Here is a 12,429-nt window from a genome sequence, read left to right as displayed (position 1 = left end):
AGGGATGCTGCCTGTTAATACTCTGCCCTCCCTCCTGCACTTTTACCTTTTCTATTTACAGTGCTCTCCCAGCTATGCAACTCACAGAGAGGCAGCTCCCTCCCCAGCCTGGGGGAATCTACCCAGAGGCTAGAAAATGAGGGATCCAACTCCCCTTTCCATCCATTCCCTTCCATCACTCACACCTCATCCCCACAGGGAAGTGACTCAGGTGACTTGGCAGAAAGGACAGTCACCCAGGATGCTGGGGGGGGGGGGGGGGGAATCTCTGCTCTGATGTGGTGCAAGGGACATAGACAAAAGCCCTGAAAAGTCATGCAGTGTCAGTAAAAGGCAGAGGCAGAAAGATGCCAGACCCCTCAGCCTCACACCAAGTTGGAGACATTTGGTCTGCAATGAGAAGACATCCAAGGGCTCAGGATGTGTCTTGCTGCCCATAGGCAGGAGAGCTACAGCAGGAGCCACCAGCAAGTTTGTCACAGGTGAAAGGCAGAAGGGAAAAGGGCTCAGTGGAGCTGTCAGGTTGGAGAGCAGAAAAAGATGAAAGCAGGCTTCAAAAGCCAAGAACTGGGAACTGGATGTGTACAGCCAAGGCAGAGTTCATAAGATAGGCTGGTGTGAATCAGCTAAGCTGAAACTTTGCTTGAGTGAGCGAGGCTCCCAAGTGATGTGTGTGGCTCTGTAGGAGGCACTGGTTTGCACACAAGTACTGGTGCCAAGGTCAACCTGTCAGCAGCTCTTTGCAAAGCCAGGGTGGTGATGGGTGTTTATTTCTTCAAAGGTGCCTAACAGCTTAGTTTCCTCTACTGCTAAGCATCTACCTGAACAAGCCCTTATTTCCTGAAAGCCCTAGGCATGCACAGTTTAGAAAGCTTTCCTCTTAAAGCCGGGCTGAGCAGCTATCATGAGCACCACTGAACTGATCTGTGGATCCACGAGAAATGTTCTCTGGTCTCTGGTCACTTGCTGCCTGGCCAGGAACCTGGGTTGGCCAGACTCCAGGCTCCACTCCCTTTTCCTCTGTTCTCTGCCGATTCAGTTCCCCCCTTTCCTGCCCTAAATTTACATGGTAAGCTGCTCTTTTGCACACCTGCTAGGGTCCTCCTAGAAGGCAGCTGCATTCCATTGGGGACTAGGTGACTCACACTCAACAAATTGCATTGGGATGTGATGAGTGCAGGCGACAGGCGAAGCCAGAGCTATTATTATCACTTATCTGTGGCTCCCTGTCCTGCTGAGGCTGAGAGCAATTCCCAACTTCATTTAGCTTGTTCTCTCAAAGGGATTTAAAGGTTTGGACAGATCCTGAACCTGAGCCATACCTTCAATATATTTAGCTCTTTTTAACTGTCCTCAACATCGTGCCCCTCCCCTTGGATCTTCCTACTGACTCTCAAAGCCCCTCATCTGGTTGTGCAACTTCATGGAACAGGCGTCTGCCTGTGAACTGGGTCTCCCATGATAATGCCACACTTGAAAAAGAAACTGCCAGGGAAAGAGAGAGAGCAGTGAAAAAACAGAAGAGATGCAGGGGAGATTGGGGACCCAACAGGCAGTGAGGGGCACTCATACAACCTTCTTCAAATGGATCAGAAACTGAAGAATAGAAAGAAGGGAAAATAAGGCTCCCATCTCTATTCAGAGCTAGATGGACAGAAAGAGAAGTCCAAGAAGTCAGTTTAGGGCAGGTGGATAGATGATGATCTCAGATGGCCAAAGGTCTGGAGAGTGACAGCCTGGAAAGCCAAGAGCCAGTGTGGTTACAGCTGGAAGAAGCTTTAGAAAGGGATTGTCATGGAGAGGCCAGGCTTTTAGGGCTTGGAAATCAAGAGAAGAGGCTGGAAAGAGAGTGTAAACCAGAAGACATGGCCCAGCAAGAAAACATATCCAATGTTGAGGGTTGTGGAGATGTGATGGGGGGAGGCAGGACCAGCCATGGGGAAAACTGAAAAAGGAGAAGGTTTGGACCAGAATGGTAAAGCTGGGTCTTCCCAGGGTGACTCAGTGTTAATGTTTGTCACTTGGTGTGCTGGTAGGCAGTGCTCAGAGCTGGACATAGTCTCCAGATCTTGACTGTACACGAAAGCCGAGGGGCAAACACCATAAAGATAAGGCGGATGTGCAAACTCACTCTGAAAGCTACAAGGCCTTGCTAGCACCCCTCTTGCCAATTAGCTGGGACTGCGATACTCAACCCCTTCCCAAAGAAGTGCATTCAGGTGCGTTTTCCTGGCCAACACCACTCAGCCAGGTCCAACTATGTATCCTTGCTGGGAGGAACACCACTCATCATTGTTCTGTCACAAGGAGAGGAGAAAAAACAGCGGAAAGGAGCCAGCTCAGGTGCTGATCTCTTCCCACCCTTCAGTTTAGTAGAGGCTGGCAGTCCTAGATTGCTGCTGTGGCACATGCCTCCAAGCTCTGGGCCCCCTCCTGCTCTCTCATCCATGTGCTGGAGCCAGCAGACCTGGCCAAATGGCCACCTCTAGTGCCTGGACAAGGAGCAGAAGAGAGGCAGCAATGATGTGGCTCCACGCAGCCTTGCAGTCAGCAGGGACAATTGTATGAACCTTTCTCTGTGGGGCGTAGTTGACATACATAGCTTTTCTTGGGCATAGGCACAGGTCCTTCAAGGAGCTGTATCTCCCTGGCTTTCCTACACTCAAGCTGTGCCTCAGGAGTCATTGATCAAGCAGAAACTAATCCTGCCTGGAGAATCAAAGGAGAGCCACAGAGACATTCAGGGGGAAAGGATTCTGGAGAGAAATTCAGAGCACAACTGAGGCCTTTATCTCAGGCAAAACAACGAGCAAAGGTGGATCACAAGAGCCATCTGCATGTGCTTGGGAATCGCCCCACAAGGAAAGAGCAGCCTGACACGGAAGGACTCAAAGCCTCGTTAGCTGGAAGAAATAATGCCTTCAGACAACAGGCCAGAGAAGGATAGAGGTCATGTGACACACAGGGACTAGAAGGAGAAATTCTACAGATGCTGCTGGAGCATTTCTTGGACTTGGGACAAGTGCTGCTTTTGATGGTGGTGCCACTGGGCTCATGGAAACACCTGGAGCGCTTCTGGACACTCATCCTTACCTGAGAGAAAGACTGAAGCAACAAAGATCAGATTTGTCTTTGTGATTGGGACATGCTAGAATCACTGGTAAAGTTTTAAGTAAATCTAATAGCAAAGAAAGAGAAAACAAAACAGAGATGCTGTATAATCATATGGCTTGCCCATACCTTGCAGTTCTGGTTCATTGCTTTCTCTGAAAAACAGTATTAAAACAACTGAAAAAGGCTCAGAGAACAACAGAGGTGATCAGATGTAACAGCTTACATGTGAGAAATGACTAAACTATCTCTGCTGTCTGGAAAAGAGGTGGATGAAGAAGGATATGACAAGGACCTACAAAATCCTGCGTGACACTGAGCTGAACAGAGACCAATTACTTGCTAATTCTTCCAATTCAGGAACTAGGGACCATCAAGTGAAGCTCGTGCCAGGCAAGTTCAGAAGTAATAGAAGCAGGTACTTCTTCACGGAGCATGCCATTAAGCTGTGAAACTTGTCACCATAGGGCACTGAGGATGCTAAAATTTGACACAGGCTCAAAAAGTGACCGGACAATGGACTATAGCATACAGTGCTACTGCCTCAAGCTTGGGAAGTCAATGAAAAGCTGGGCTAGCAAAGTAGGAGGAATACCACTATGTGCTTATTTTATTCTTAGATCCTTCCCTAGGCATCCACTTATTTTTTTAAGGATGGGAAATCAGAAGAGAACGCTGAAAGAGCAGCTCAGCAGCCTGCAGATTTCCTTGATGGCCAAATTGCTGGTGGACACTGTCCAGGAATGCTTTGCCTAGGACAAAAGATAGGAAACAGGTCTCATAGCCACTGGGCTCCTCACATCAAGTTTAATCCTCCTGGACCTGCAGGTGGACAGGTTGACCACAGAGGACCCAGGCCTTCGTAGAGTCTGGAGTAGGGATGGTACAGATAAAGAGGTGAAGGGAGAAGTGCAGAGCCTCCATAAGAGGTTCTGGAAGTCTTCAGCTCCCAGTGTACATGTAAGTGGGATAGAGAACCAAATGGACTTTTGATCAGACCCAGTATGACCTTCCCAAATGCTAAAGGCTTTGACCAGATAGAGCATGATATTTCCAATCATGCAGCCAATAAATGGCTGCCAAGCCCTTATCAGAGACATCTACATTTTCATAACTGAGCAAAGTCATATTAGCATGCTTTCTACCTCACACCTCTCCTTTGATTTGTCTTTCCAGAATCAAGGCTCCACACGTGGAGAAGCCATCCCTAGATCAGAAAGATGGGGGAAATGGAACAGATGAAACAAGAGGCTGAGCAGCTGAAGAAGCAGATTGCGGTAATGCTGGGAACAGTCATGAAACTGCTGAGAGAGCACCTCTCCCCTGTGGCCAAGTCTCTATCCCCTACTCGGCCTCAACTCAGAGAGAGTTTTCTCCAAATACATCCTTGGAGCCCTCTGCAGTTCTGAATAGCTCTTTAAGTGCTAATGGAGATCCTCTTAGCATGGGGGCAGGGGGCAAAAAGAGGAGGAGAGGAACAGAGAGAAGGGGAGACTCCAAACGCATTATGTCTGCAGGGGATCACAGAGTGCAGTATATCCCTGGGTTCTCCTCTGTCTGGGAGTTAGCTGGCATTCTGCCAGGCCAGAGGATCCAGGGAAAGGGTGCATCATGGGGAACTGGATGCAAATTAGCTTTTGGCTCACCCTGGTGTTATTTGTCTGGCAGGTGCTGAGGAGCCTTGGTCACAGACCAGGATCCCACTGGGCTGGGCAAATCTAAACACAGCAAAGCCACAGTCCCTACCTCTGACAACTGCCACTTTAAATGAGGCTGTCAACTACACCCCTGAATTTCATTGCCCTCATCACACAGTGCTTTTCTGACTTGACCTCTCTTCACTCTTTTCCAGGATGCCCGGAAAGCCTGTGCAGACACAACACTTGCTCAGGTAAGGGGCAGAACTGGCAGAACTGGCTGGCTAGGTGAGTGTTTGGGAGTCAGGTAGCACTACTGCAAGGTGGACTCTCCAACAGGCCCAGGGAAGGAGTGAGGGAGCACAGTCGTGGGGAGTAAAAAAGCTCCTACCAGTCCAGGCCTAATTCTTTCTCTCCTCCCACTCTTTCCCCAGATTGTGTCTGGAGTGGAAGTGGTTGGTCGCATTCAGATGCGGACCCGAAGGACCCTGCGTGGGCATCTGGCCAAGATCTATGCCATGCACTGGTCCACAGACTCCAAGTGAGAGAGATGCTGCTGATCTGCTGGGGTGCTGAGGGGGGTGCAAGGCAGCACACAGTTATGCAGGGCAAGAGGGCTCTGATGGGAAGAGAGCTACTAACATGATCTTGTTACTTTCTCACAGACTCCTGGTCAGTGCTTCACAAGATGGGAAACTGATTGTGTGGGACACATACACAACCAACAAGGTAAGAGCCAGACGGATGCAGCAAATGGGGATGATGGAGTGAATGCCCTCAGAGCAAGCATCCTTGTTCTCTCTCATCTCTGTTCCCAGAGTGCAGACCCGTTTTCTTGTCCTCCCAGGTTCATGCCATCCCTTTACGTTCCTCTTGGGTCATGACCTGTGCCTATGCCCCCTCAGGCAATTTTGTGGCCTGTGGGGGCCTTGACAACATGTGCTCCATCTACAACCTCAAGACTCGTGAAGGCAACGTCAAAGTGAGCAGAGAGCTCTCAGCCCATACAGGTGTGTGTGCTGCCTACTTACAGCCTAGGTGCTCTCTGCTTCCAAGCTTCCCTCTTCTCGGCCTGTCCCGTTTCTCATACTGGCTTGTTCCCACTTCCCAGGTTATCTCTCCTGCTGCCGATTTCTGGATGATAACAATATTGTGACTAGCTCTGGAGACACCACATGGTGAGTGTCAGCTTCTGTATCTTCACAATACAAGTGGTCACAGGCACTGAAAACTCACACAGATCTCCAGCTTTCAGCACTTTGGAAGACTCCACCTCTAGGAGTTACATGATCACAGGAGCAGACACTGCAATCCCTCCTCTCTGGGGGCTCTTAGAGCCACAGCTCACACCAGCAAGTGTTCTTTTGCCCTGCAGTTACTCACCTTTCCACTATCTAAGGATAAATTTTTTTCTACATAGAGAGGCTACACAGAGCACCTTAGGTACTTAAGTACCTTAGGAAGACAAATTCCTAGTTCCTCCCTTGGCAGAACAGATGCTTCTTTTCCCAGTTGAAGCCAAGTCAAGATGAAGCAGCATGGACAAACTAGCCAGCCAGCTCTCATAAAGCACAGTATCATTGCCCAGGAAACTACAGGCCTGTCAGCCTCACCTCCATCCCTGGAAAGGTGATGCAACAGCTCATTCTGGAGGTCATCACTAAGCATATGGAGGATAAGAAGGTGATCAGGAGGAGTCAGCACAGATTCACCAAAGGGAAATCATACTTGACCAATCTGATAGCTTTCTAGGATGGAATGACTGGCTGGGTAGATGAGGGAAGAGCAGTGGATGTTGCCTACCTTGGCTTCAGCAGTGCTTTTGACACATCTCCCATCACATCCTCATAGGTAAGCTCAGGAGGTGTGGGTTAGATGAGTGGACAGTGAGGTGGACTGAGAACTGGCTGAATGGCAGAGCTCAGAGGGTTGTGGTCAGCGGCGCAGTCTAGTTGGAGGCCTGCAGCTAGTGGTGTCCCCCAGGGGTCAGTCCTGGGTCCAGTCTTGTTTAACTTATTCATCAGTGACCTGGAGGAAGGGACAGAGTACACCCTCAGCAAGTTTGCAGATGCTACTAAACTGGGAGGAGTGGCTAATACACCAGAAGGCTGTGCTGCCATTCAGAGGGTCCTTGGCAGGCTGGAGAGTTGGGTGGAGAGGAACCTCCTGAAGTTCAACAAAGGCAAGTCCTCCCTGCACCTAGGGAGAAATAACCCCAGGCACCAGTACAGGCTGGGGGTTGACCTGCTGGAAAGCAGCTCTGCCGAGAGGGACCTGGGTGTCCTGGTGGACGACAAGTCGACCATGAGCCAGCAATGTGCCCTGGGGGCCAGGAGAGCCAATGGTATGCTGGGCTGCATTAGGAAGAGCGTCGCCAGCAGGTCGAGGGAGGTGCTCCTCCCCCTCTACTCAGCCCTGGGGAGGCCACGCCTGGAGTACTGTGTCCAGTTCTGGGCTCCCCAGTCAGTACAAGAGAGACATGGAGCTCCTGGAGAGAGTCCAGCAGAGGGCTACAAAGATGCTGAGGGGACTGGAGCATCTCTCCTCTGAAGAAAGGCTGAGAGAGCTGGGACTGTTCAACCTGGAGAAGAGAAGACTGAGGGGGGATCTGATCAATGAGTACAAGTATCTGAAGGGGGGGGGGTGTCGAGAGGATGGGGCCAGTCTCTTCTCAGTGCTGCCCAGTGACAGGACAAGAGGCAACGGGCACAAACTGAAAGACAGGAAGTTCCGTCTGAACATGAGGAAAAACTTTCCTGTGAGGGTGACAGAGCACTGGACCAGGTTGCCCAGAGAGGTTGTGGCGTCTCCTTCTCTGGAGACATGCTGAAGCCATCTGGGACACAATCCTAGGCAATGAGCTCTAGGTGACCCTGCTTGAGCAGGAAGGTTGGACCAGATGATCTTTAAAGGTCCCTTCCAACCTCAACCATTCTGTGATTCTGTGATCATTTATTCTGGCACAGAAAACATCATAAAGTTATGTAGAGCCTACATACAAGCTTCATTTCCCAAACTTTACCCACTATGCAAAGGTCATCTATAAAGCCTGTGCATGAATCCTTGGTTCCTGGCTCTCCAGTAACCCTGCGCTGTGACTCTGAGCAAGTCTGAATCTTTATCTGTCCCTCTCCCCCAACAACTACCTTGGCAGAAACTCTTGACCAGGACAAGCTAGGATGTGGCATTTTCATCAGAGATCAAGGCTACATGGGGCTTATTTGCCTGCAGATAGTGTGGGATCCCAGGGAAAACAGCCCATGAGTCCAACAGTGTGGGTACAGCAGTCCTTTTTTGGCTGTTCAAGTGTGGGTCCCTCTCACGTCCTCTCACTACTCCCTTTGACTGTCGCCGTTAACATCGCCAAATCACAGCCACCCCACCCAAGTCATAGTCTAATTCTACTGCAGTTAAGTTATAAATAGCAACAGCTATGAAGATGTTTCTTGGTGTATATAACTAACTCCAGTGATATTCCCACCTTTTTCCCATTCTGTAGTCACGCTCATGGCTTCCTCTCCTTTTGTTTGTAAGTGGGGCAACTCTTAAACCCAGCCATAGAGCTGATCTGCCTTGGCTGGCTCTGAAAACTTCTCTCCCCTCCCACAGTGCACTCTGGGACATTGAGACAGGGCAGCAGAAGACAGTGTTCCTGGGTCACACCGGAGACTGTATGAGCTTGGCTGTCTCCCCAGACTTCAAATTGTTCATCTCTGGGGCCTGTGATGCTACTGCCAAACTGTGGGACGTACGGGAGGGCACCTGTCGTCAGACCTTCTCAGGGCATGAATCCGATATCAACGCCATCTGCGTATGTATGCTGTCTGCATGATTGTGATGACAAAGAAAATGGAGGTAGGATTGGCACTGAAATAGGGAGAAAGCCTTAAGACACAGATTGAAAGATGCTGTCACTGTTATACGTAGAGAAACAAGATCTCAGGAGACCCTGGCTCCATGGTGCAGCCTAAAGTAAGGAAGATTTGAGTTCAGTTCTCAAATATCTGTGAATTTGAGCCAGTCACTAAGTTCTGAGGCTAATTCTTCCAAGGCACTGGGACACCTAAGTGCCTGGGCCTGACTGCCACTCTCAAAACACCATTTGAACTCAGCCAGCACACTGGGGTCAGAGGCATTCAGCCCACTAATATAAGTTCTGATGCAGCTTTGCTCATAGCAGCTGTTGGGAACCACAGTTCAGGCATGCTGTAGGAACCCTGAAGCAAGACGCAAGTGAGGCAGCAGGAACACCTAATGTAGGTGAGGGTCTCAGTCAGCTTCAGATTGTAGAAATGGTAACTTGGGATCATAGGGAGATCTTCTAAAGAAGAAATCTTCATAGGAGACAGCACGGAGATTTGGGGACTAGTATCCCCCTCAGAAGCAAGGATTCAAATCAGAGCCCCAGAGGTGACAGGACAAGAGAAGTGTCAGTTTAATTCCCTTCTACTAACTAAATGAGTCTGCCAGTTTCCTGTAATGTCCGTACCAGCCTTCACTGACTTCTCACCTGCCCCATGGCTATCCTGCCAGCCTCATGGTTTTCTGCTACACCTGGTCCTGAAGAAGTCTTTTTTCCTCAGGGAGTGGGGGGAAAGACAGGGAGGGCACACGAAAGATCCAGCTTATGAGAAGCTTTAGGCATGAGGTTCAGACAGCCCAGTGAGTGGAAGGCTCTCATAGCTCTGAATCTTGCTAGACCCCATCTGGGGGTAACTGGTGGACATCAAACCTCAAAACAGCTGAGGTAGAAGAGACTACAATCCTTTCCCACGCGCTAGGGCACCTTGCAATAGCTCTAGCCCCTAGGTCACTGGCTTTCTGGAGGTGGAAAGAGTCAACTTGGTCTTAGAATTACAACTCTCCCTCTCCAGCAGATTCAACTTTTAAGATCCAGTGTTTTGTCCCATTAGGTTTTCCTAGCTCCATGGCTTTCTGGTGGTTAGCCGGGAGGAGAAAGATATCAAGGAAATGCATAAGGCACAGTCTGATTAAAATCTGGTGTGTGCCCTCTTCAGTTCTTCCCTAATGGTGAAGCCATCTGCACCGGCTCAGATGATGCCACCTGCCGTCTCTTTGACCTCCGGGCAGACCAGGAGCTCATAGTATACTCTCATGAGAGCATCATCTGTGGAATCACGTCAGTCGCCTTCTCCCGCAGCGGGCGCCTCGTACTCGCCGGATATGATGACTTTAACTGCAACATCTGGGACTCCCTAAAAGCAGAGCGTGTGGGTGAGTGGCTCCTGGAGGTCCCTCTCTTATTCCCTGCAGGACCTTCTATCCCTACCAAGGCAATAGAAAGGCCCTTATTTTTCTAAAATGGACATATGCTGTACTGACTGAAGCTCAGCAATGCCTCTACACACTTAAGGCGCACACCATGTTTTTCAGTAGAAACTCAAAACTATTGGCTCCAGTCATTAATGTTAAGGAGGTCAAGCCTTGAAGCAAGACTATTTCAAGGAGTAAAAGAGCATCAGTGTTTCTATTAGCTAAAACTGCTTTCAAGCACAAATACAGTCTCACATTGTCTCTTACTCCTTGCAGTTTATCAGTTTCAGTTGCTCGCTGGTGGCCAGGTACAGAGCTGAGCATGAAGCTGGGCTCCATTCGACATTTTTGGATGCTCAGTGATGCTCATACAGGGAATACACACAAGTACTGTTCTTTCAGATCAGATACAGCCCCTGGTCTCTGAAAATTTATATTACTGCCCGCTTTTGGACCTCCAACAGCATTGCTATTTCTCAGTCTTATCAAGGACGCTCTGCTTTCCTAGTCCTATCAATGGCATTGGTCCGGGATGAAATCAGCGGTATGTTGCAGCAATTTCTCTTGTATTGGGGATTCAGCTGGCTGGACCTTCCTAAGAACATTGTTCTCTGGCCAGATCTCATAGACAGTAGTTGTATGGCATGCACAAATGTTCTTCTGCATATTTGTTCTCATTAACCACTTACTGATCCTAACACAGGGGCATATATATACAGGCCACAAGCCTATGATGAATCTGCTCCATTTGGCCAATCGCTTTGCCTCTCCTAGGCCCCATCTCTTTTACTGACCTCTCCTCTTCCCCTCCCATCAGGAATCCTCTCTGGCCATGACAACAGAGTGAGCTGTCTGGGGGTGACAGCAGATGGCATGGCTGTTGCCACAGGCTCCTGGGACAGCTTCCTCAAGATATGGAACTGAGGATGACAGCAAAGAGGAAAAGAGCAGCAGAAGCACGGCCCAAGGCCTGAGCCCATGCAAACAGCATCACCAACTGAACACAACAGAAATGTCTACTTATCACTCCCACTTGTCTCTATACACAGGACACTTGTAGGGGTCACCTAGAGAGAAAAGATGAGAAGTCTGGGGGTTGGGCTGAGAAGTAGGAGCACACACAGTGACAGTTCTCTCTACCCTTAAACAGGCCAGCAGTTTCTAGCCTCTTGCAGGCTTCAGGACCCCAGCCAGACACATCTGTTCATATCTCAGGCCTTTATAGCACAGTTCAAACACCTCTACCCATGCTTGACACCCATCCCTCTGAGAAGCCCTTATCAACTCCTCTGTCCCCAGGTACAGCTCCTCCATATGGCTCTTCTGTATACCTGCAGACATCCCCAGAGATGGGTTCGATATTTTTATCATGCAACCTCTACCAAAAAGGTAGGGTAAATTGGGCTCATTTTCCATAGGGGAAGTCTTAGCTCAAGTTTTGTCTATGCACAGATGGGGTAAGCCTCCAGACTTCCCCAGAAAACCAGGGAACACTACATTTATTCTTCTTTGTTGTTTGCTTCATGCTGTTCCTTCTCTTCTTGCCCCACCCCTGTGTTGTGTGGTGACCCTACCTAATCAGTAGTCCCCAGCCACTGTTTTCCACTCTAACTGCTATAGTACTTCATAGTCCAGGCAAATAAAGAAAGCTCACATAAGTTCTGCAGGCTGTGTTCTTTCCTGCAGTACATAATCCTCCTCCTGTGAGGACTGCACACTTACCCATTGCTTAGAGCATCTGCCCTAAGAAGGGAAACCACAAGCCTTGCTCTACTTCTAAGTCCACCGGGAAGGGTCTCCCTCACCTTTGTTTTGGCTGAAAACATCCCACTGCCTCTTGTTCCAACAGGCCACTGAGATTTGCTGCCCAAGAGTCTGGGCAGAGAACTAAGCATATATCCTTAGGCCAAGTACATATCCTCAGAGACCTAAGCTCAGCTACAGGTCATAGCCATTATTCAGGCATTATTCCAACAGTTGGCTTATAGCCATATCCTGGCATCTCAAGGCTTCACCACTGACCATTGAAAAGCCCCTATATCTTGTTGACCTTGAGCAGAGGGTGAAGATATTACCATCATGGCACAATATTGCCTCTCCCTATTTTGGATTTTGCCCTCATGACAGAACTTTGCAGCCAGCTAGTTTCCTGTCTTAGGGTCACAGCAGGTGCAGCAGAACTTAGGAAGTGATACTAAATACTTCAGTCTCCTTCAGAGTAACACCCCAGACCATTCTACAGTACCTGAGTTGGAGTCTAGACCCCTGGACTCAAGGTCAGACCCTTCTCAGCACAACTCTACTGTGCAGAGTTACATGTCAGGGACAGGGCTGAGTGTTAGGGCTAATGGAAGACTAAATTATTTGTTTCCAAGTTTTGTCTCCAGAGAGAGTGCATGGGGGAAGG

General features: G+C 49.2%; 1 protein-coding gene across 1 annotated transcript; it reads left to right on the top strand.

Moving 5' to 3' along the window:
• The first annotated feature begins 4,287 nt into the window (after window positions 1-4,287).
• GNB3 (G protein subunit beta 3) lies at window positions 4,288-12,335 on the top strand. The gene is made up of 9 exons (XM_009685125.2): window positions 4,288-4,388; window positions 4,964-5,002; window positions 5,183-5,289; window positions 5,414-5,477; window positions 5,596-5,758; window positions 5,860-5,926; window positions 8,358-8,559; window positions 9,767-9,983; window positions 10,840-12,335. The coding sequence occupies exons 1-9, from the start codon at window positions 4,332-4,334 to the stop codon at window positions 10,944-10,946; spliced, it is 1,023 nt and encodes a 340-aa protein (XP_009683420.2). The 5' UTR covers window positions 4,288-4,331; the 3' UTR covers window positions 10,947-12,335.
• Window positions 12,336-12,429: the final 94 nt, after the last annotated feature.

The sequence above is a fragment of the Struthio camelus genome, chromosome 1 (genome assembly GCF_040807025.1).
Source record: "Struthio camelus isolate bStrCam1 chromosome 1, bStrCam1.hap1, whole genome shotgun sequence".
In the NCBI taxonomy this organism is placed as follows: Eukaryota; Metazoa; Chordata; class Aves; order Struthioniformes; family Struthionidae; genus Struthio; species Struthio camelus.
The sequence above is the reverse complement of the archived record's forward strand: the minus strand, read 5'-3'. Positions and strand labels throughout refer to the sequence as shown.

Coding starts and splice junctions, on each gene's coding strand:
- GNB3 (XM_009685125.2), top strand. CDS start 4,332: ATGGGGGAAATGGAACAGATGAAACAAGAGGCTGAGCAGCTGAAGAAG. Junction 5,003..5,182: donor CAGACACAACACTTGCTCAG/GTAAGGGGCAGA, acceptor CTCTTTCCCCAG/ATTGTGTCTGGAGTGGAAGT. Junction 9,984..10,839: donor CCTAAAAGCAGAGCGTGTGG/GTGAGTGGCTCC, acceptor CCCTCCCATCAG/GAATCCTCTCTGGCCATGAC.